Source organism: Syzygium oleosum, unplaced genomic scaffold (genome assembly GCF_021117445.2).
Source record: "Syzygium oleosum isolate NSW1041296 unplaced genomic scaffold, Sole_v2.1 Sole_v2.17, whole genome shotgun sequence".
Taxonomy (NCBI): domain Eukaryota; kingdom Viridiplantae; phylum Streptophyta; class Magnoliopsida; order Myrtales; family Myrtaceae; genus Syzygium; species Syzygium oleosum.
The window spans coordinates 6,805,391-6,828,563 of NW_026607501.1; the positions used below are offsets into that span (position 1 = coordinate 6,805,391).

A 23,173-nucleotide genomic window follows, 5' to 3' on the forward strand; every position below is an offset into this window, starting at 1 on the left:
ATCTAGTGTGGTAAGAAATTGCCTTTGGGCGTCAAGACAAGTCGAAATTTTGTTCAATCATGTAATTAAATCAGAAGAATGCTGCGCAACACCTTTCATGGGTCAATTTTGTATGGCTTGAAAGAGAACAAAGTTTGCCCTTTATGGTTAAGAGACAGCTAACTGATGTGTGCTGCAGATGAAATTGTGACTCCAGCCGATGAGCGGCGGGGAAGGTTTGTCAAGGTCAATGATTTGATTGAACAACTCCTTTCAAACCATCAGTTCATTGGCAAGGCAACATGTCTGAAATTCGCAGTACGTAACTTAGGAAAGGCGAACTGCAAAGATTTCACATGAAATTACATCCATCGCGTTATGCGTTCGATGGTAAATTGCACCGAGCTCGTACAGAGCACGGGGCAATATCCTCCCGCCAGCTCCCCGCGATCCTTCATCGCCGGGATCAAGCCCCGAGCATAAAGACAGCCGACTTCATCATGTTCGTCCATGGCGCTGAAGGTGCCGGCGTGCAACAACAGTGGTAAAAAGAAGCAGAACCACTTTCACATATAATATTACACAGAGAGAGAGAGAGGCATTTCCTCTGTGCGGCTCATGAATACCACGAATATTTATATAGCATCACCACATGGCACAAGCCAGTAGCAGAGCGCAAACAAGAAGATACCCTTCGCTCTGTCTCTCTCTCTGCACCCACATGGCGATTGCTGCTGGAGGGGGAGGAGGAGGGCGCTTCCTAGCACGTCTCATCGACTCATCGGAGCGGTCGTCCTCCTCATCCGCCAAGTCCTCTGCTTCCGGTCCATCCATGGCCTCCAGGCTCTCATTCCACTTCCCCACTCACGTACGAACTTCACAATGCTCGTCGCTTGCCACTTCTTCTCTCTCGTTCTCCAGATCTATAGTCTTTGTGACCCAGTTGACGCTCGGTGTTTCCTTTCGTTTTGCAGAGGTATCGGAGTTCATGCTCATTGAACATGAATGGCTGCGAAGGGGACCCCACGGCCCCCATCGGCACCGCCGAGACCCGCACCTTCCCGGCCGTGGCGACGCTGGGCCTCGCCGTGGACCGCCTCAGCTCCGCCGTCGCCGGCCTCAAGGCGAGCCCGCCAGGTCTCGGCTCCGGCATTATCCGCCTTCAGGCAAGTCAAAAGGCTTTCTTCCCCTTGCGCTGTCGTTGTCTCGTCTGCTGGAACTAAAGCAAAAGCAACGTTGCCGCAGTTTGACAACAGAAAACATTCTTGATAAAATCCTGGCAAATGGGGTTCGGGCACGGGTCCGACTGGGATTGGTTCTTGCGATTTGAAGTCATTTGGAGAAAAAAGTATAAAGAGACATGCATAAAAAATCCTAAAACTTATTATGAAAATGCAACTTAACTCAAAAAACTTTAAAAAAGTACAATTTAGTTTTAAAATTTATCATTAAATGCAATTGAATCCTAAAACTTTTAAAAAATTCGATTAAGTTTTAAAATTTATCTAATTGATTCAATTAAGTCTCTTCATTGATTATATTTATTGGAAATTTTAGGAATTAATTGTATTTTTATGATAAATTTTAGAACTTAATTATGTTTTGAAATTTCAGAGCTCGATTGCACTTTTATAATAAGTTTTAGGACGTGATTAAAAAGTTTTAGGCTACGAGTTTTAAGACTTTTCGGTGTACCTAAATACACGGAACATTGTACACTTCTTCCCGCGCGATTTTGACGGCTCTCACTCTGCGATTTCTCTCGGTGAAGGTGCCGATCCACGAGAAGATCGAAGCGATCGACTGGCTCCACTCTCAGCGCCAGCTCCTCCCCCGCTGCTTCTTCTCCGGCCGGGACTCCGCCGGCGGCAGGTCCGATTGCCTCCTCGAGCCGTCCTCGGCCGCCAGCGGCAACGGCAACGGCAACGAGCATCTCCGCCGCCGGACGGGGCACAGGCTGGTCAGCGTCGCCGGCATCGGATCCGCGGTGTTCTTCCGCCGCGTTCGCCCCTTCTCCTACGAAGATTGGTTGTCCATCAAAAGGTAGCACGGTTTGCGAGTTTCGTCTCCGTGTTGTTCCGTCTTATGCATGTTTCGATAGATCGATGCAGTCTAGAGAGCATGAACAAAGTCATTCTGTGCTGCATATATCGCAATTCGAATGAACTCGAATGAGCAACTAGGCCGGGTGCTTCGATTTTCCGTGCTTTTCTCATGAACTAGGTGAAGCTTCAGCAGAAGAGTGATTGGGGACTTAGTAGATGAGTCAAATTAATAGTCAAATTGTTCTCGTAGGGTTTGTGGGAGCTATTCGCGATTGACCATAATCGAGAGTTCCTTTCCGTTGAATTTATAGGTTCCTCTCCACGAGCTGCCCTTTAATCCGTGCTTATGGGGCGATTCGCTTTGATGCGAGATCGAACGTGTCGCCAGAGTGGGAGGCTTTCGGTTCGTTCTACTTTATTGTTCCTCAGGTAAACTGGGTGCCATTCTTTTGAAGGACGCGTTAGGAGCCATGGATTTTGGATGTCGGAGTCTATTCGCCTTCTCCTGAGTACTAAACCCTTCTAGTTAATGGCAGGTTGAGTTTGATGAGCTCGAAGAGAGCTCTATGCTTGCAGCTACTGTTGCATGGGACAATGCCCTTTCTTGGACTTGGGAAAAGGCCATAAATTCGCTGGAAGCTACAATAAACCAGGTCTATCTTCATCTTAATGATATGACATATGATACTTCCTGGTCGACTGATCTCTCAACATGTCTGATGATGAAGTAACACACTATAGGTGCAAGGACTATGCATCTGATGACTGCATTGGTTTTGAATTTTGTAGGTATCGTCACTGGTAATGAAGTTAAGAAAGCAAGTTCCTAAAGCATTCATCTTAAGTAATAATCACGTTCCCAGCAAGAACTGCTGGGATCTTGCAGTGAAGAGAGCTTTGCAGATGATTAATGGTGATGACTCTGCCCTCATTAAGGTAATGAATGATACGTGTGTACATTGCTGTGGTCAGTGGCTATCAAGACTCTGTTGCTTTCTTCTACTCGTACCAATGGGGCCTACCATTCCTCTTGTTCTGTGTCAATCATCATCTTTGTTCTGATTCACTATCTTTTCTCCCTGAAAACGCGTCTTATTCTCCTTTCACAGGAATCTTATTGGTTTTTCAATGTATCTCTCTGAATTTAGGTTGTGCTAGCACGAAGCAGCAGATTCCTTACTGCTACAGACATAGATCCTATAGCAGGGCTCGCTTGTTTACAGGTACTATTTCGCATATTGGTCTTAGATCATGGCTTAATCATTAGTTAGGATGCTTATGTGGAAGCCAATTTTTCAGATTGAAGGGGAAAATGCTTACCAGTTTTGTCTTCAGCCACCTAATGCTCCAGCATTCATTGGAAACACGGTAATTACGATTATCTTCATAGTTTAATTTCTCTCTTTGGGATTTATGGGCTTTCTAATTTTGACTTGGATAAACTTTGTGAATAGCCAGAGCAACTATTTCACAGACGCTGGCTTAGTATCAGCAGTGAAGCTTTGGCTGGAACACGTGCTAGAGGTGAATCAGTGGCTTCGGATCTCCAAATAGAACTTGACTTGCTTTCAAGGTCTATATTTTCGCTACAGGAATAGACCTTTCAGCACTGCATGCTACTTTTAGATGAGCATTCTGTCCAATTTCTCTCTAATTTTCCTCTTATTCATAATTTTCAGTCCAAAGGACCATCTTGAGTTTACTATAGTGCGGGAGAGCATAAGAAGAAAATTAGAGGCAAGTCTTTTGTATTTTCCTTTTGAGCTGTTACTTGTTTATGATGTGAGTTTTTCTCAATAACTTGTCAATTCTACTCATAGTTAGAAAGTAGTTTTACATGGCAATGGGCTTTAAAGTATCTTGCGTTGATCACCCCAAGCCATCATTGCCAACATTAATGAGGGTGGATGCATTGAGTTGGTATGCTGTTTATGAAGCGAGGAGCAAAAGAACACATGTTTCCTTCTTGCTCACTATCTATAAGTTTTGCTTGAATGAGCCAGGAAGGGAGCTCAGTTTCCTCAGATCCTTGCTCCATACTAGCATGACCATGTAACCAGTAAAACAGGGCTTTGACGATATACACACTGATAAAAGGGTCCTTGTTTGGAGAGTGCGCAAGCTAGTTTTCTCCTTGTCTTCATGATTATGATCTCGCAGGAAGTAGCCTGTACTGTGATTTTGCTGCTGTAGTGATAAACTCTCTCTGAGGACATATATATAGCATATTTGTTTGTGTACAGAAACATTATATTCACTGTTACTGCTATTTTTGTAGGCTGTATGTAGTGGAGTGGTTGTAGAACCAAGAAAAGCAATTCGAAAACTTTCTAGAGTTCAACATCTACATGCTGTACTGGCTGGTACATTGAGAAGTGAAGGTGATGAGGTGAGAGTCTGGCTGCCTTCCATTATTATAATTTCCTGATTGATCTTTACACGTCTGTTATCATCTTATGGCGATGAGTGTTCTGATGGGGCTTAATTTACCTTTTCTTCAATTTTTTTCGTGGTTATTACAAAATTTAGCTGACTATTGTTTTGCCAGTTTGACATTTTGTCTTCTCTCCACCCGAGTCCAGCAGTTTGTGGATTTCCGACAGAAGAAGCAAGGCTTTTAATTGCTCAAACTGGTAACTTCATTTTGAAACCCAAGCGTTGCATATCCATTTGTTTTCGTTCCTCTAATTTGTGAGGTAGCTTTAAATCTTGAAAGATGTGAATATGATGTAAACTTCGTTTTTTGCTGAGATTGTTGGAAGTCACGACTTCTTACTTTGCATAAATTGAAACGTGGACTTTCCCATAGAAAGATTGAATTAGGTTCACTTATCTACAGCACGCGCTACACTACTATCTGTAGAAATTTAGGAGAAATTGTTCTAAGTTTTTATTCTCCAGAAGGACATCTTAATTACATGAGGCCTCTGGCCTTTTATAGCTGCTCGTCCAGCTAATTATTTTGTGCTAACTACCGAAGCAAAAGCCAGATATACTAGCCATAAATCTGGTTAGTATCTGCTGGTTGAAACAAAAAAAATTAACAGCACCCTAAAACTTAGGAAACAAATTCCTAAAAGCTAACAAACAAAATCCTGAAAATCTGGAAAAATAACCGAACTTCTGCTGCTAACAAAAAAATCCGGTTCTAGTTTTCAACACTCCCCCTCAAGCTGGGTTATGAATGTCTATCATACCCAGCTTGCACCTCAAAGTCTCGAAACTATATCTGGATAAAACCTTGGTCAGTATATCCGCTGTTTGATGATTGGTTGGAACATACAAGAGCTTCAATATTCCTTCATCGAGTTTTTCTTTGATGAAATGTTGATCGATCTCCACATGTTTTGTTCTATCATGATGAACCGGGTTCTTGGCAATCTCAATAGCAGCTTTGTTGTCACATAATAATAACATAGGATTGGTATTAGTGAATCCTAGTTCATTTAAGACTCTTCTCAGCCACACGCCTTCACATATTCCTTGACACATTGCTCTAAACTCCGCTTCAGCGCTGCTCCTAGCAACAACGGGTTGTTTCTTGCTTCTCCAATTAACCATGTTGCCCACACGAGGGTACAATACCCTGTTGTAGACCTTCAGTCCGTGAGAGATCCAGCCCAATCTGCATCCGTGAAAATCTCCACGTTTCTCTCCTCTGTTTTCTTAAAGTAAAGCCCTCTTCCAGGACTTCTCTTCAGGTACTGTAAGATTCGAAAAACTGCCTGCAGGTGCTTCTCTGTTGGTTGGTTCATGTATCTACTAACCATACTGCGAAACCAATGTCTAGCCGAGTATGTGAGAGATAGATTAGTTTGCCAACTAATCTTTGATACCTCCCTTTGTCCATTAATGATCCTTCTTCCATCTCAGTTTTATAGGTAGAACCATGAGGATGTCAGCTGGTTTACACCCAAGCATACCGGTTTCCTTCAAGAGATCAAGAGTATACTTGCGTTGAGAAATTGCAATCCCTTTCCGTGACCGAGCTACCTCCATACCTAGGAAGTATTTGAGTTGACCTAGGTCTTTAACCTCGAATTCTTGTGCCAAGATATTCTTCAGTTTTCCAATCTCCTCCAGATTGTCACCAGCTAGGATTATATCATCAACGTATACGATCATTATTGCTCTTCTACCTTCAACTGACTTCTTGACAAACATTGTATGATCTATTTGACATTGAGTGAAATTCAGCTTCTTAACGACCCTTGTTAACCTCTCGAACCAAGCACAAGGTGATTGCTTTAGGCCGTATAGGGATTTCTTGAGTTTGCACACCTTGTTGAAGCTCTCTTTAGTGTCAATTTCAGGTGGGACCTCCATAAAGACTTCTTTCTCCAATTCCCCATTTAAGAAAGCATTCTTTATGTCTAATTGCTGTAGGGGCCAGTCCAAGTTAGCTGCAAAAGAGAGCAACACTCGAATGGAGTTTAGTTTGGCCACCGGAGCGAAGGTTTCTTCGTAGTCTATTCCATATGATTGTGTGAATCCCTTAGCGACCAGTCTTGCCTTGAAACGATCAACACTACCATCGGCGTTGTGCTTAACTGTAAAGACCCACTTACATCCCACCAATTTCTTCCTAGCTGGCAATTTTGTATATTCCCAAGTCTTATTCTTCTCAAGTGCATGAATTTTCTCAAGAACCGCTCTTTTCCACTCAGATTGAGCAAGTGCCTCCTGGATATTCTTGGGAATTTGAATGTCGCTCAACGTTGAAACAAATGCCTTGTATTTCGGAGACAACTTTTCGTAAGACACAAAGTTGTTAATGGGATGTTGAGTGCACTGTCTCTTCCCCTTCCTAAGAGCAATAGGCTGATTAAGATCATCAAGTACAGCAGAATTTTCTGAGTTTGCAGGAGCATTACCTTCATTGACTGTGGGTCTTGAACTCGGATCTGTCTCTTGAGCCGGCCTTGTTGTAGGACGGTCCTCCAACTCCTTTTGAGTCTTCCTCCTAGAGTAGACAATTACCTTTTTATTTTTGTCTTGTGTAGCATCTTGAATGGGTAGACACGAAAGACTTTCAGATGTTGGATGACTCTCGGATGTTTGAATGGGTAGACACGGAAGACAAGGAGAATTTGTTTGTTGTGACCCGAGTGACTGAGAAGTGTCCCAAAAATAATATTCCTTACAACTCTCCCCCTGAATGATATTTTTGAAGTGAAAGGGCTGGTGCTCAAAGAAGGTAACATCCATGGTGGTATGAAAACGCTTTGTTTGTGGGCAATAACACTTATATCCACTTTGATTTGGAGCGTATCCTAGAAACACACATTTGAGGGACTTAGGATCTAGCTTGTTGCGATGTTGCTGATTTATATGAACAAATGCTGTGCAGCCGAATACTTTGAGTAGGATATGTGAGTAAAACGAATATGTGGGTAGGTATGAAGTAGCCTCTGAAATGGTGTTCGGAAATCTAGAACACGAGAAGGCATACGATTGATGAGATATGTGGCTGTTAACACTGCTTCTCCCCAAAAATGTTTAGGAACATGGGTGGCTATAATAAGAGAACGGACAACTTCCAAAAGATGCCTATTTTTTGTCTCCGCCACTCCATTTTGTTGTGGATTTTCTACACAAGAGCTAATATGTATGATACCATGGCTATTTAGATATGACCCGAGCTGTGAGTGAAAGTCTTCTCTCCCATTATCTGTTTTGAAAACTTGGATTTTTGTGCTGAATTGGGTTTGGATCATTTGGTTGAAGGTTTGAAAAATTCGGCTAATATCGGATTTTTCTTTCATCAGAAAAAGCCAAGTGAGTCTTGTGTGATCATCAATGAAGGTAACAAACCACCTAGAATCAGTAATATTATTGACACGAGAAGGTCCCCAAATATCGCTATGAATCATGTGAAATGGATGAGAAAACTTATAAGGTTGCAAAGGGTATGAACTGAGAGTATATTTGGATAATTGATACACCTCACATTGAAATTTTATTGAATCTTTGTTGAACAAAGAAGGTAGCAACCTTTTTAAGTACGAGAAATTTGGATGACCTAACCTATAGTGCCACAATCTTACTTCACTCTCTTCCTTAGCACGAGATGCTACACATGACATCTTCTTGTTTTTCCATTCTGAGGCATTAACTCGCAGAAGGTAGAGGCCCGCATCCATCTCAGCACTGCCAATCGTCATCCCCGAGTTCAAAACCTGAAATTCACATGAGTGTGGGAAAATTTAGTAATGCAGCCTAAATCTTTGGTTAACTTGCTGATGGAGAGAAGATTATAGCTGAGTTTGGGAATAAATAATACTGAATTCAGTGTTATATCTTTTGAAATAACCACTGATCCAACACCAGCCACCTTTGAGCAAGAACCATCAGCAATTTGAACGCTAGTGCCGTTTTGACATGGATTGTACTCGTTGAACACTGTGATATCTCCGGTCATGTGGTCGGATGCTCCTGAGTCTACTACCCAAGAGGTGATTTTCTCCTGGTTAGCACTAAAGGCATTTAGAGAATTACCTCGTTGAGCTATCGTTGCTGTATTAACCCCTTCTGGACGAGTTGCCTTCTGAACTGATTCCTGCAGCAACTTTTTCAGCATCTCCAGCTGCTCTTTGTTGAAGGGACTCGAATCTACCTAAGCGTTTGTTTCGATTTGGACTATGTTGCTTCTGCTCTCCCGGTCTTGAGTAGGACATGAGGCTGATGGCTTCCAATCATCTAGCCGACCATGAAGTTTCCAGCATGTGTCTTGTGTGACCTGTCCGTTTGCAATGATCGCACCACGGACGACCACCCTTTCACTGGTTGTTGTTGTTTGACTGAGTGCCTCGACTGTAGGATGGTTGAGATCCTCGGGCTATTAAGGTAGAATTTTCTGGATTGGTCTGGTTTTTTGAAACACCAAGCATCACCTTTCACCGAGTCTCTTCTCTCTTGACCTTCGCAAAAACTTCTCGTACGTTAGGTAGGGGCTTTATGCTTAGAACTCGTCCACGTACCTTATCAAGCTCTTGATTCAAGCCTAACAGAAATTTATAGATGCGTTCTCGATCTTGAATCTGCTTGTACCGCTTGCTATCTTCAAGACAACTCCACATCATATCTTCCAGCATGTCAAGTTGCTGCCAATGACGCATGAGTTGGTTAAAATAATCAGTGACCGAAGATTCCCCTTGCCTTAGATCATAAAGAATGCCCTTGATCTCGAAGATGGCTGAGGTGTTATCTTTGTTGGAATAAGTTTCATGAACAGCATCCCAATTCTCCTTCGTTGTCTGGTAGTACATGAAATTCTCCCCTGTTTCATTTGTCATTGAATTCAGCAGCCAGGACATCACCATGTTATTTTCCACCTTCCATGTTCGATAGTTTGGGCTCGTCTCCTCAGGTTATACGACAACTCCAGTTAGGTAATCTTCTTTACCTTTTCCGCAAACGAAAATCATGACAGAATGGGACCATTGATTGAAGTTGTGACCGGTAAGTTTATGACCGGTGATGAGAAGAGTTCCCCCTTCGGATACATTGATAGGTTGGGTAATCAAAGGAGAGTTCTGAGCTTTAGGGTCTGAGGTTTCACTCTCAACCTCACTTGCCATGGTGACTCTAGGGTATTTTGTCATGGTGGAAACACTCAGAGATATGGTAGAAAAGAATGGTCCAGATCGAGCTCTGATACCATGTAGAAGTTTAGGAGAAATTGTTCCAAGTTTTTATTCTCCATAAGGACATCTTAATTACATGAGGCCTTTGGCCTTTTATAGCTGCTCGTCCAGCTAATTATTTTGTGCTAACTACCAAAGCAAAAGCCAGATATACTAGCCATAAATCTGGTTAGTATCTGCTGGTTGAAACAAAAAAAATTAACAGCACCCTAAAACTTAGGAAACAAATTCCTAAATGCTAACAAACAAAATCCTAAAAATCTGGAAAAATAACCGAACTTCTGCTGCTAACTAAAAAATCCGGTTCTGGTTTTCAACACTATCTGATACTTCTCTCAGAATGTTTGCTCATTCTTTAACACGATTAACACTAAGTGTGCGCATGGCAACGACTCTATGCCCGGGAACTAATTCTGCTCAGAAATGATTCTTTTTTATTCTATGCCCGGGAACAATTTCTAAGCATTTGAAGGCGTTTGGTAACTGTCCAAAATTTCTATTCTTAGAATAGAAAAAGAACAGAAATGCCTTTGGTAACTACACAAAATTTCTTTTTATTAATAATATTTTAAATTTTTTGATATTTCTTTCTTTTTTTTTCTTTTTTTTCCTTCCCTTCCTTGGCCGGTCGCCAGCGCCGGCGACCCGCCACAGGCCAGGGCCGGCGAGGGCGTTGCGGACGCGAGCTGCCCTCGCCGGCCTTGGCCGGTGGCCGGTCGCTAATGGCTGGCGACAGACCAGGAAGAAGAAGAAGAACAAACCAAAAAGGAAGGAGAAAACCAAGAAGAATCAGAAATGGAAAAATTGTTCCAGAATCAAGAAGCTACTTTTTTTTGCTTCTTGATTCTGTTCCAAAACTAATTCTGGAAACAATTTTTTGCAAATTTGTGCCATGGCACAAAAATTTTAACAAACGGATTTCTGTTCCCAAACTGATTCTGGGAACAGAAATTTTCACTATTTGACAACTTGCCAAACGCCCCCTCAGAGAATGCTCAAGTAGTCTGGTGTCTGGCAGCCTGAATGAGAATATTGCCTAGCTAACTTCTGTCTCTGAACCACTTTAGGGGAACCTTCCTGTGTGCTTGCTTTCCAAACTACTAAATGCTAATTGGTACATCTATATTAATGTTTTATACTCCCCTGATGCTTTTCTTGCAGAGGTATTTGACCGAGGAATGTATGCTGGACCTGTGGGCTGGTTTGGAGGGGGAGAGAGTGAGTTTGCTGTTGGTATTAGGTCAGCTTTGGTTGGAAAGGTGATCCCCCCAAATTTTCTCTTTAATTAACTAGATGCATTTTCTTAAAGTGAAACTATTCTTCTGTTGCCCTGGATCCAAATGCTTCTTTGTTTTGGTTTATCTAGTGAAAATAAGTGCATCGTTGTCCCATTAATTAGTTGTGGGGAATTAACCTAAAATTTCGAATGCTTATGCTGGGTTTTAGGGCCTTGGTGCTTTAATTTATGCTGGGACCGGGATAGTGGAAGGAAGCAATCCATCTTCCGAATGGGATGAACTGGAAATCAAGATATCTCAGGTATGTGATGCGTATGCTCTCCTGGTCTAGATGACTTTGTTGATGACTTTTAAAGTTTGACATTGTAGAAGAACGAGATCTTTCCGAGAGGTGATTTCCTAGCATCACTAAATTAATATTCGAAGAATATCAGGATTTTCATATTTGTTTATGTAGTTCATGAAATTGCTCAAACTTGAGGTGCCTTCACGACAAGAGTTGATGACTTAGGGATGAGCATACTAAAGGTCAGTGACTGTAAGTTCTCCATTTCTTTTAGTTACTTCTCAAATCATAATTTTCAACTATGACTATTAAATTGCAATCAAGTTGGCAGTGTTCATGATTCATAATAAGAGTATATTACAGTCCGAAGTGTTTTGAGAATTACCATTAGCAACCTCCTAACTAGGCATTTTGAGGTCTTGAAATGCTCCCAGTTGAACTGAGATGGGGCAATGACTGTCATTGGCTCAAAACGTGAGTTTATCATAGACTCAGCAACTTGGACAAAAGTACCTTCTCTTGTGAATGATCCACGTGTCTGTTTGTATATGTGGGGATTGATGTTCTTGCTATGTTGGTTACTTCATCACATGTATTCGAGTCTGTTTCCTAAACATTTTTTAGCGAATAATGAATAGGGTTTGTCTCATGCTCTCTGTGACAACTGATGTACTGAAGATCACTAGATTTCAGATGCAGAGGTTATTGATACTAAGTAGTCCATGTTCTTTAGTTTTTGCTCTTCTACTTCTGCCCATCTTTTTGCCTCTTCAAGTGATTGATCTTGTACCTAGCTTTTTCGAAAAACGATCCTCCCGGCTTGGGTCTTTGTTTGGTATCTTTACTCCCCACAGTAGGACATCTTGTTGCCACTTTTTGTCCACTGTCGGAAGCACTGCCAGTATAATGCTTCAGTCTTTTTTAAAGGATATTTTTCCAGGGGCAATGTAAAACAGAATAAACCTACCGAAATAACTTCATTAAACCAGAAGATGACTGACCATGTTATCTGCATTCGTCCAACATTTTTTTCTAATCATAGAGCAGAAGTAGTGACACCAATCTAGTGTACTTCTGAACCTGTATCTCCAACTTCTATTTAGGGAGAGGTTCTTGCTTTCTTTGTCGACTTTGTTTATGTGCACTTGTAAGTACATTGCTGTACGTGTTTCGGTCTTTATGCAGATGAGAGCGCCTGCAAAGTGCATGAGTCTGGTTACTAATGTCACTGGCTCTGTTCAAATTGCATCCTTCTCATTCACATTTCCAGTCGGACTTCCAGATTCAGCAAAGAAGGTTCCATTTGATGTTAGGTCTTCCTTGGATCTCCATACTACCACACACTTTCTGGTGCATAGTCTCTCTTGGTCACGCAAATAAGAGACGTAATTGGCATTCCAAATTTATTCATTCAGTATCGAGCATTTCGTTTGCGCAGAAAACTGGAATCAAATAAATGTGCAGGCATGCAATGTCTGACATCGTCTTCATCTATGCAAATTCATTTTTTTCATTCTTAGTTGATTTCTCGGAGATGATTGAAGAAATAGTATTACAGCCTTGGAATCCGGAATTGGAGGGCAATGATCTGTTACCCAGGCAAAACACAAGGTCAGCTTCTATTCTAACTATGGAATGCAGGAGGCAATGAGTTTAGTCAATCATCGACCACAAAAATTGATGAAATAAATCCTTTTGCCTTCCTAAGTTGTCTCACATCAATCATCTTTTCTCCGTTGTCGTACCGTATCATCTCCAATGGGCATCGGTCCACGAACCAAAGCATCTAGTGTGGATAAGAAATCGCCTTTGGGCGTCGAGACAAGTCGAAATTTTGTTCAATCATGTAATTAAATCAGAAGAATGCTGCGCGACACCTTCTTTCATGGGTCAATTTTGTATGGCTTGAAAAAGAACGAAGTTTGCCCTTTATGATTAAGAGACAGCTAACTGATGTGTACTGCAGATGAAATTGTGACTCCAGCCTATGAGCGGCAGGGAAGGTTTGTCAAGGTCTATGATTTGATTGAACAACTCCTTTCAAACCATCAGTTCATTGGCAAGGCAATATGTCTGAAATTCACAGTACCTAACTTAGGAAAGGCGAACCGCAAAGATTTCACATGAAATTACATCCATCTCGTTATGTGTTCAATGGTAAATTGCACCGAGGTCGTACAGAGCATGGGGCAATATCCTCCTGCCAGCTCCTCATGGTCCTTCATTGCCAGGATCGAGCCACAAGCATAAAGACAGCCGACTTCATCATGTTTGTCCAAGGCGCTGAAGGTGCCGGCGTGCAACAACAGTGGTAAAAAGAAGCAGAACCACTTTCAAATATATATTACAGAGAGAGAGAGAGAGAGAGAGAGAGAGAGAGAGAGAGAGAGAGAGAGAGAGAGAGAGAGAGAGAGAGAGGCATTTCCTCTGTGCGGCTCATGAATATCACGAATATATATAGCATCACCACAAGCCAGTAGCAGAGCGCAAACAAGAAGACACCCTTCTCTCTGTCTCTCCTCTCCTCCCTCATGGCGATTGCTGCTGGAGGGGGAGGAGGAGGGCGCTTCCTAGCACGTCTCATCGACTCATCGGAGCCGTCGTCCTCCTCATCCGCCAAGTCCTCTGCTTCCGGTCCATCCGTGGCCTCCAGACTCTCATTCCACTTCCCCACTCACGTATGAACTTCACAATGCTCGTCGCTTTCCACTTCTTCTCTCTCGTTCTCCAGTTCTATAATCTTTGTGACTCAGTTGACGTTCAGTGTTTCCTTTCGTTTGCAGAGGCATCAGAGTTCATGCTCATTGTCCATGAACGGCTGCGAAGGGGACCCCACGGCCCCCATCGGCACCGCCGAGACCCGCACCTTCCCGGCCGTGGCGACACCAGGCCTCGCCGTGGACCGCCTCAGCTCCGCCGTCGCCGGCCTCAAGGCGAGCCCGCTGGGTCTCCGCTCCGGCATTATCCGCCTTCAGGCAAGTCAAAAGGCTTTTTTTCCCTTGCGCCGTCGTCGTCTCGTCCGCTGTAACTAGAGCAAAAGCAACGTTGCCGCAGTCTGACAACGGATAACATTCTTGATAAAATCTTGGCAAATGGGGTTCAGGCACGTGTCCGACTGGGATTGGTTACCGGGATTTGAATTCATTGGAGAAAAAAAATTAATGAATAATTACATTAAAAGTCATAAATCTTATCGTGATAATATAATTGAGCCCTAAAACTTTTAAAAAGTATAATTAAATCTTAAAATTTATCGCGAAGTATAATTAAATCTTAAAACTTTCAAAAAGTATAATTAAATTTTAAAACTTGTCCAACTGGTCTAATGGTTCTTTTGTTGATTGCACTTCTTGAAAATTTTGAAATTGATTGTATTTTTTTTGATAAATTTTAGTATTTGATTATTTTTTAAAATTTTAACGCTTGATTGTACTTTCGTAATAAATTTTAAGATTTTATTGTATTTTTTGAAAAATTTAAGATTAAATTATATTTTCGTGATAAGTTTTAATACTTTCCCGATGCACTTGAATACGAGGAACGACGTACACTTCTTCCCGCGCGATTTTTCACAGCTCTCGCTCTGCGACTTCTCTCGGTGAAGGTGCCGATCCACGAGAAGATCGAAGCGATCGACTGGCTCCACTCTCAGCGCCAGCTCCTCCCCCGCTGCTTCTTCTCCGGCCGGAACTCCGCCGGCGGCAGCTGCTCCGATTGCCTCCTCGAGCCGTCCTCGGCCGCCAGCGGCAACGGCAACGGGCACGGGCATCTCCGCCGCCGGACGGGGCACAGGCTGGTCAGCGTCGCCGGCGTCGGATCCGCGGTGTTCTTCCGCCGCGTTAGCCCCTTCTCCTATGAAGATTGGTTGTCCATCAAAAGGTAACACGGTTTGCGAGTTGCGTCTCCGTGTTGTTCCGTCTTATGCATGTTTCGATGGATCGATGCAGTCTAGAGATCATGAACAAAGTCATTCTGTGCTGCATATATCGCAATTCGAATGAACTCGAATGAGCAACTAGACCGGGTGCTTCGATTTTTCCTGTTTTTCTCATGAACTAGGTTCAGCAAGGTGAAGCTTCAGCAGAAGAGTGATTGGGGAATTAGTAGATGAGTCCAATTAGAAGGAGTTATTTGCGATTGACCGTAATTGAGAGTTCCTTTCCATTGAATTTATAGGTTCCTCTCCACGAGCTGCCCTTTAATCCGTGCTTATGGGGCGATTCGCTTTGATGCGAGATCGAATGTGTCGACAGAGTGGGAGGCTTTCGGCTCTTTCTACTTCATTGTTCCTCAGGTAAACTGGTGCCATTCTTTTGAAGGGCGCGTTAGGAGCCATCGATTTCGGATGTTGGTGTTGATTTGCCTTCTCCTGAGTACTAATTGTAGACCCTTCTAGTTAATGGCAGGTTGAGTTTGATGAGCTCGAAGAGAGCTCTATGCTTGCAGCTACTATTGCGTGGGACAATGCTCTTTCTTGGACTTGGGAAAAGGCCATAAGTTCGCTGGAAGCTACGATAAACCAGGTCTATCTTCATCTTAATGATATGACATATGATACTTCCTGGTCGACTGATCTCTCAACATGTCTGATGATGAAGTAACACACTATAGGTGCAAGGACAATGCATCTGATGACTGCATTGGTTTTGAATTTTGTAGGTATCGTCACTTGTAATGAAGTTAAGAAAGCAAGTGCCTAAAGCATTCATCTTAAGTAATAATCACGTTCCCAGCAAGAACTGCTGGGGTCTTGCAGTGAAGAGAGCTTTGCAAATGATTAATGGAGATGACTCTGCCCTCATTAAGGTAAGGAATGATACATGCATACATTGCTGTGACCAGTGGTTATCCAGACTCTGTTGCTTTCTTCTACTTGTACCAATGGGGCCTACCATTCCTCTTGTTCCATGTCAACCATCATCTTTGTTCTGATTCACTATTTTTACTCCCTGAAAACGCGTCTTATTCTCCTTTCACCGGAATCTTATTGGTTTTTCAACGTATCTCTCTGAATTTAGGTTGTGCTAGCACGAAGCAGCAGATTCCTTACTGCTACAGACATAGATCCTATAGCATGGCTCGCTTGTTTACAGGTACTATTTGGCATATTGGACTTAGATCATGGCTTAATCATTAGTTAGGATGCTTATGTGGAAACCAATTTTTCAGATTGAAGGGGAAAATGCTTATCAGTTTTGTCTTCAGCCACCTAATGCTCCAGCATTCATTGGAAACACGGTAATTACGATTATCTTCATATTTTAATTTCTCTCTTTGGGATTTGTGGGCGTTCTATTTTTGACTTGGATAAACTTTGTGAATAGCCAGAGCAACTATTTCACAGAACCAGGCTTAGTATCAGCAGTGAGGCTTTGGCTGGAACACGTGCTAGAGGTGAATCAGGGGCTTCGGATCTCCAAATAGAACTTGACTTGCTTTCAAGGTCTATATTTTCACTACAGGAATAGACCTTTCAGCACTGCATGCTACTTTTTAGACGTGCATTCTTTCTAATTTCTCTCTAATTTTCCTCTTATTCATATTTTTCAGTCCGAAGGACCATCTTGAGTTTACTATAGTGAGGGAGAGCATAAGAAGAAAATTAGAGGCAAGTCTTTTGTATTCTCCTTTCGAGCTGTTACTTGTTAATGATGTGAGTTTTTCTCAATAACTTGTCAATTCTACTCATAGCTAGAAAGTAGCTTTACACACCAATGGGCCTTAAAGTATCTTGCGTTATCACCCCAAGCCATCATTGCCAACATTAATGAGGGTGGATGCATGAAGTTGGCATGATGTTTATGAAGCGAGGAGCAAAAGAACACTCATGTTTCCTTTTTGCTCACTATCTATAAGTTTTGCTTGAATGAGCCAGGAAGGGAGCTCAGTTTCCTCAGATCCTTGCTCCATACTAGCATGACCATGTAATTGGTAAAACAGAGCCTTGACGATATACACACTGATAAAAGGGTCCTTGTTTGGAGAGTGCGCAAGCTAGTTTTCTCCTCGTCTTCATGATTATGATCTCGCAGGAAGTAGCCTGTACGGTGATTTTGCTACTGTAGTGATAAACTCTCTCTGAGGACATATATATAACATATTCGTTTCTATGCAAAAACACTATATTCACTTCTGCTGCTATTTTTGTAGGCTGTATGTAGCGGAGTGGTTGTAGAACCAAGAAAAGCAATTCGAAAACTTTCTAGAGTTCAACATCTACATGCTGTACTGGCTGGTACATTGAGAAGTGAAGGCGATGAGGTGAGAGTCTGGCCGCTTCCATAATCATACTTTCCTGATTGATCTTTACACGTCTGTTATCATCTTATGGCGATGAGTGTTCTGACGGAGCTTAATTTACCTTTTCTTCAATTTTTTTTGTGGTTATTACAAAATTTAGCTGACTATCGTTTTGCCAGTTTGACATTTTGTCTTCTCTCCACCCGAGTCCAGCAGTTTGTGGATTTCCAACAGAAGAAGCAAGGCTGTTAATTGCTGAAACTGGTAACTTCATTTGAAACCCAAGCGTTGCATATCCATTTGTTTTTGTTCCTCTAATTTGTGAGGTAGCTTTAAATCTTCAAAGATGTGAATTTGATGTAAACTCCGTTTTTTTGCTGAGATTGTTGGAAGTCATGACTTCTTACTCTGCATAAATTGAATCGTGGACTTTCCCATAGAAAGATTGAATTAGGTTCACAAATCTAAAGCACGCGCTACACTACTATCTGATACTTCTCTCAGAATGTTTGCTCATTCTTTAAACCAATTAACACTAAGAGAATGCTCTAGTAGTCTGGTGTCTGGCAGCCCGAATGAGAATATTGCCTGGCTAACTTGTGTCTCTGAACCACTTTAGGAGAACCTTCCTGTGTGCTTGCTTTCCAAACTACTAAATGCTAATTGGTACATCTATATTAATGTTTTATACTCCCCTGATGCTTTTCTTGCAGAGGTATTTGACCGAGGAATGTATGCTGGACCGGTGGGCTGGTTTGGAGGAGGAGAGAGTGAGTTTGCTGTTGGTATTAGGTCAGCTTTGGTTGGAAAGGTGATCCCCCCAAATTTTCTCTTTAATTAACTAGATGCATTTTCTTAAAGTGAAACTATTCTTCTGTTGCCCTGGATCCAAATGCTTCTTTGTTTTGGTTTATCTAGTGAAAATCAGTGCATCGTTGTCCCATTAATTAGTTGTGGGGAATTAACCTAAAATTTCAAATGCTTATGCTGGGTTTTAGGGCCTTGGTGCTTTAATTTATGCTGGGACTGGGATAGTGGAAGGAAGCAATCCATCTTCCGAGTGGGATGAACTGGAAATCAAGATATCTCAGGTATGCGATGCGTATGCTCTCCTGGTCTAGATGACTTTGTTGATGACTTTTAAAGTTTGACATGGTAGAAGAACGAGAACTTTCTGAGAGGTGATTTCCTAGCATCACTAAATTAATATTCCAAGAAAATCAGGATTTTCATATTTGTTTATACAGTTCATGAAATTGCTCAAACTTGAGGTGCCTTCAAGACAAGAGTTGATGACTTAGGTATCAGCATACTAAAGGTCAGTGACTGTAAGTTCTCCATTTCTTTTAGTTACTTCTTGAATCATATTTTTCAACTATAACTATGAAATTGCAATCAAGTTGGCAGTGTTCTTGATTCATAATAAGTGTATATTACAGTCCGAAGTGTTTTGAGAACCACCATTAGCAACCTCCTAACTAGGCATTTTGAGGTCTTGAAATGCTCCCAGCTGAACTGAGATGGGGCAATGACTGTCGTTGGCTCAAAACATGAGTTTATCATAGACTCAGCAACTTGGACAAAAGTACCTTCTCTTGTAAATGATTCACGTGTCTGTTTGTATATGTGAGGATTGATGTTCTTGCTATGTTGGTTACTTCATCACATGTATTCCAGTCTGTTTCCTAAACATTTTTTTAGTGAATAATGAATAGGGTTTGTTTCATGTTCTCTGTGACAACTGATGTACTGAAGATCACTAGATTTCAGATGCAGAGGTTATTGATACTCAGTTGTCCATGTTCTTTAGTTTTTGCTCTTCTACTTCTCCCCATCTTGTTGCCTCTTCAAGTGATTGATCTTGTACCTAGCTTTTCGAAAAACGATCCTCCCGGCTTGGGTCTTTGTTTGGTATCTTTACTCCCCACAGTAGGACATCTTGTTGCCACTTTTTGTCTACTCTCGGAAGCACTGCCAGTATAATGCTTCAGTCTTTTTTAAAGGATATCTTTCCAGAGGCAATGTTAAACAAAATATACCTACTGAAATAACTTCATTAAACCAGAAGATGACTGACCATATCTGCATTCGTCCAACATTTTTTTCCAATCATAGAGCAGAAGTAGTGACACCAATCTAGTGTACTTCTGAACCTGTATCTCCAACTTCTATTTAGGGAGAGGTTCTTGCTTTCTTTGTCGACGTTGTTTATGTGCACTTGTAAGTACATTGCTTTACTTGTTTCGGTCTTATGCAGATGAGAGCGCCTGCAAAGTGCATGAGTCTGGTTACTCATGTCACTAGCTCTGCTCAAATTGCATCCTTCTCATTCACATTTCCAGTTGGACTTCCAGATTCAGCAAAGAAGGTTCCATTTGATGTTAGGTCTTCCTTGGATCTCCGTACTACCACACACTTTCTGGTGCATAGTCCCTCTTGGTCACGCAAATAAGAGACGTAATCGGCATTCCAAATTTATTCATTTAGTATCGAGCATTTCGTTTGTGCAGAAAACTGGAATCAAATAAATGTGCAGGCATGCAGTGTCTGACATCGTCTTCATGTATGTGAATCATTTTTTCATTCTTAGTTGATTTCTCGGGGATGATTGAAGAAATAGTATTACAGCCTTGCAATCCGGAATTGGAGGGCAATGATCTGTTACCCAGGTAAAATACAAGGTCAGCTTCTATTCTAACTATGGAATGCAGGAGGCAATGGGTTTAGTCAATCATCGACTACAAGGATAGAACCCCTCTGGACCTAAGAAAGTCCTTAAAAGGCTTCATCTTGGTTCTTGTCTGGATCTCGGGATTACTGGGATTTTAAAACTTCTAGAGGGTATTCCCTCTTTCCAGGGAAGACAAAAGATACGGGGAGAACTTGGGGGCACAGGGCGTGCGGGATAGAAGGTCAGCTTCTATCCTAATAATGAAAGCTGGAGGCAATGAGTTAAGTCAATCATCGACCACAAGAGTAGAACCCCTCACACCTTGGCATCGTCCGGACCAGTCCCTGGCCAATGCGTTTGGAAGCTTCATTTAATTGTTAGGTTGCATCGTAGGAGTGTCTGTTGCTACCTTCAAAGTCGGATGACCTGCATACTCCATTTGTCAGTTCAACATGGATCTGAGAAAACAATTTGAATCCGTATTCCACGAGTCCAGATTTCCCCCCATCTTTCTAGGCAATTTTACACTGGAAGCGTGAATATTGTCATGTCAAGCATGGATGGGGCTTGTGAACCAAGCATTCTCATACCCCATCATACCCGACTAGATGCTTGCTCTCTTTTATTCGGAAAGACTATACTTTCTCAATTCCCTTCCTAGTTGGTTTACTTTTTCATTCAGCCGCGTTGAACTTGAAGCTGCTGGTTTTCGTAATCCTGACAGTTCCAAAAAGGACCGAAGTCGAGTACACATGTTAAAGATGGTCGAGCGAGTGCCTGCCCAATCAGCTCGATGCCATCGATTTTCCCAGAAAGAATGCTCTTTTGCATCTAGAATAAGGTGGACTGAAGGCTTCAAACTGAATGCAAGTGCACGAACGCTATCCACTTCTAGACCTTCCGAAACATGCCATTGGTGGCCAAATATTCTCAAACCCGGGCCTTTTGCAAGACTTCTCATCCACAGGTCACCAAGCATATGAGGTTCAAAAAGGAGTGGGAAAAAGGGCCGAAGAAGAGAGAGAAGGGGGGCGGCGGGAAGCATATGTTCCAAAATCCACTTTGATGTAAGAGGGATCTGATTCCATAAAGGCCGCTGAAGGAAAAGAGACTTGTCCGACCCCGTGACGCGTCTCCGAAGCGGGAAGGAGAAGCTTCTTGGGGATCTGTGCCCCCCAAAAGCTTCGATTTCGAGATCAATATGGTCCCATTCGCGATGCGAGAGCGATAGAGAAAGAGACGTACTCGATCCATCCATGGATAAGCGAGGATAGGAGCAGTAAAGGCTTGTATTTCCGAGAGGCCAAGCATGCGCAGGCACGAGTGAAGCTTCCTTTCTCCTAGCGCTAAGCTCCCTCCAGAAATGAAGAACCCACCCTTTTCAAATCCTTCCCTTTGCTTCGATTCTCTTGGGATGCCAATCCTTTCATTCGAATATTCCAAATATCATTAAGAAGAAGTGGGCCAACGGTCCCGATTTGACGGTGGTAATGCCCCCAAAAGAAGGAAGGCTGGTGAAAATGTTGTCTTGTATTGTGCCAGCGGAAAAGCCGCAGGACACTCTTAGGATTTCGAGGATCATCCGAAGCCAGTTCGGGTGGGAAATTCCTACGGGGCGACCCGTATCAGTGTCATTGAGTCGCCGCCGTTGCTTTTACCGTTCGGGGCGGGGATCGGACGAAGGGTTCACGGCGTAACAGGTTCGGTCCGACGGTTAATGTAAGCGACCGAACGGCTAAGCCGCGGAATCGTAAAAACCCTCATCCGAACATAAGGTGCTCGGCCAAAAAAAAGGAGAGGGCCCAAGAGAGATAAAGGTGGATGCTTTTGAAGTGGAAGCAAGGGAGCTTTAATTCGAAAGACGTTGGAGCTTTTGACGAAAAGGAGGGTGGGCAAGCTATTATAAGTCGCTGTGGAATCATGTGCCCTTTGCCCGTGCCAGGACTCCCGAGCATCTCGTTCTGTGCTCATTTGCGGTATGACTGGGTAATGTCGCGTATCCCGTACGTGTATTCCCCCCCGTCATATTATTGTATTTAATGCCCATGTATACTAAAAAAAAAATCGACCGATAAACTCGACCCACTTTTCAAAACGACTCGTTCCAGGTACACGTCGCGTCACTCGGTATACCGGATTCTATGTGCTCGGGTCGGCATATCTAACGGTACGAGCGTTCCCGTGTTCGCGCGCGCATCGATTCTGATCCCGCCGGCCTTCTCGTTCGCACGGCGCTAAATGAAAATGACCCCGCGTGCCGGGAAAATCGCGAGACATCTCTTGGGTGCGGTATTGGGCTCGGATTTGCCCTCTCGTCATGCGCGCATTGCACGATCTATAATCCCGCGATGACTATCCATGGTAATTAATGATTACCAACTATCATTTTAAGTCGGAGTATCTCTGCATCGTCTGTCCATGAGGTTCATATGCGCTTCCTAAATACGCGTCCCCTCTATCCGTTAACTTAAAGCTTTCGGGGCCGGACATCTCAAAAAAATACTGCCCCGATTTTTGTCGCGGGTAAGTTTCTGGATCGGACGTCCTAACATTCTTGGAATGTATTAAGATGCAATCTGGTCCAGGACAATCATCCGAATTGACAAAAAAAACAACATGGGATTAGCAGAAAATCTATGTTAGGGCAGGGGGGTTGGGGGGGGGGCAGCTCAAAGACAGATCCTGGAGTGTCGGGGGTCGTCAGAACACTCTCCGAAACCACAGGGTGGGGGAGGGGAAGGTATCGAATATATTAAACCCCCCCTCCTCCATTTTTACATTTAATCCGTCATTAAAATAATATTCTCTTAATTTATTAATTAATTGATTTATAACAAATAAATAAATAAATAAATAAATAAATAAGACGAGGAGGAGAATAAACAAAAGGAAAGTAGCCGAACAAACAGGCTTCTTCCTTCAGTTTGGAATCTCTCGAGCTCACTCCACTCCACCCCCTCCCTCTCCAGCCCACAAACATTCCCCAACCGTACCCAAAAACAACAATTTAAAAAATAATAATCAATTAATTAAAATAACAAAAAAAACTGATAGAAATAAGGGTTAAT

At 42.6% G+C, this 23,173-nt stretch overlaps 2 protein-coding genes across 11 annotated transcripts; both read left to right on the forward strand.

The window, feature by feature from the left end:
* Positions 1–238: 238 nt before the first annotated feature.
* On the forward strand, positions 239–12,704 carry LOC115678773 (isochorismate synthase 2, chloroplastic-like). Of its 7 annotated transcripts, none has more exons than XM_056319159.1 (16): positions 254–847; positions 954–1,145; positions 1,751–2,022; positions 2,336–2,453; positions 2,561–2,677; positions 2,814–2,960; positions 3,173–3,247; positions 3,324–3,392; positions 3,479–3,597; positions 3,704–3,761; positions 4,303–4,413; positions 4,573–4,657; positions 10,832–10,929; positions 11,117–11,209; positions 11,366–11,436; positions 11,833–12,374. In XM_056319159.1, the coding sequence occupies exons 1-15, from the start codon at positions 632–634 to the stop codon at positions 11,417–11,419; spliced, it is 1,824 nt and encodes a 607-aa protein (XP_056175134.1). In that variant the 5' UTR covers positions 254–631; the 3' UTR covers positions 11,420–11,436; positions 11,833–12,374. The 7 variants fall into 7 exon arrangements, 5 of the variants coding, with proteins under 5 accessions (XP_056175134.1, XP_056175135.1, XP_056175133.1 ...); XM_056319160.1 differs by lacking the exon at positions 11,833–12,374 and adding an exon at positions 11,629–11,808; XM_056319158.1 differs by lacking the exon at positions 11,833–12,374 and adding an exon at positions 12,465–12,704 and having other exon boundaries at positions 255–847.
* Positions 12,705–13,033: 329 nt separating this feature from the next.
* Positions 13,034–20,051, forward strand: LOC115678772 (isochorismate synthase 1, chloroplastic-like). 4 transcript variants are annotated; one of them, XM_056319155.1, is made up of 16 exons: positions 13,042–13,872; positions 13,978–14,169; positions 14,799–15,073; positions 15,371–15,488; positions 15,601–15,717; positions 15,854–16,000; positions 16,213–16,287; positions 16,364–16,432; positions 16,519–16,637; positions 16,745–16,802; positions 17,345–17,455; positions 17,614–17,698; positions 18,148–18,245; positions 18,433–18,525; positions 18,682–18,762; positions 19,777–19,928. In XM_056319155.1, exons 1-15 carry the CDS (start codon positions 13,726–13,728, stop codon positions 18,733–18,735), a joined length of 1,758 nt encoding a protein of 585 aa, XP_056175130.1. In that variant the 5' UTR covers positions 13,042–13,725; the 3' UTR covers positions 18,736–18,762; positions 19,777–19,928. The 4 variants fall into 4 exon arrangements, with proteins under 4 accessions (XP_056175128.1, XP_056175129.1, XP_056175130.1 ...); XM_030602203.2 differs by having other exon boundaries at positions 18,682–18,752; positions 19,692–19,928; XM_056319153.1 differs by lacking the exon at positions 18,682–18,762 and having other exon boundaries at positions 13,034–13,872; positions 19,692–20,051.
* The last annotated feature ends 3,122 nt before the right edge of the window (positions 20,052–23,173 follow it).

Bases quoted from the DNA above. Each gene is read 5' to 3' on its own strand.
- LOC115678773 (XM_056319159.1), top strand. From the start codon at position 632: ATGGCACAAGCCAGTAGCAGAGCGCAAACAAGAAGATACCCTTCGCTC. The intron at 2,961-3,172 runs GTAATGAATGAT...CTCTGAATTTAG, and splicing joins ATGACTCTGCCCTCATTAAG to GTTGTGCTAGCACGAAGCAG. The intron at 10,930-11,116 runs GTGATCCCCCCA...GCTGGGTTTTAG, and splicing joins GGTCAGCTTTGGTTGGAAAG to GGCCTTGGTGCTTTAATTTA.
- LOC115678772 (XM_056319153.1), top strand. From the start codon at position 13,726: ATGGCGATTGCTGCTGGAGGGGGAGGAGGAGGGCGCTTCCTAGCACGT. The intron at 15,074-15,370 runs GTAACACGGTTT...TTGAATTTATAG, and splicing joins GATTGGTTGTCCATCAAAAG to GTTCCTCTCCACGAGCTGCC. The intron at 16,803-17,344 runs GCAAGTCTTTTG...CTATTTTTGTAG, and splicing joins GCATAAGAAGAAAATTAGAG to GCTGTATGTAGCGGAGTGGT.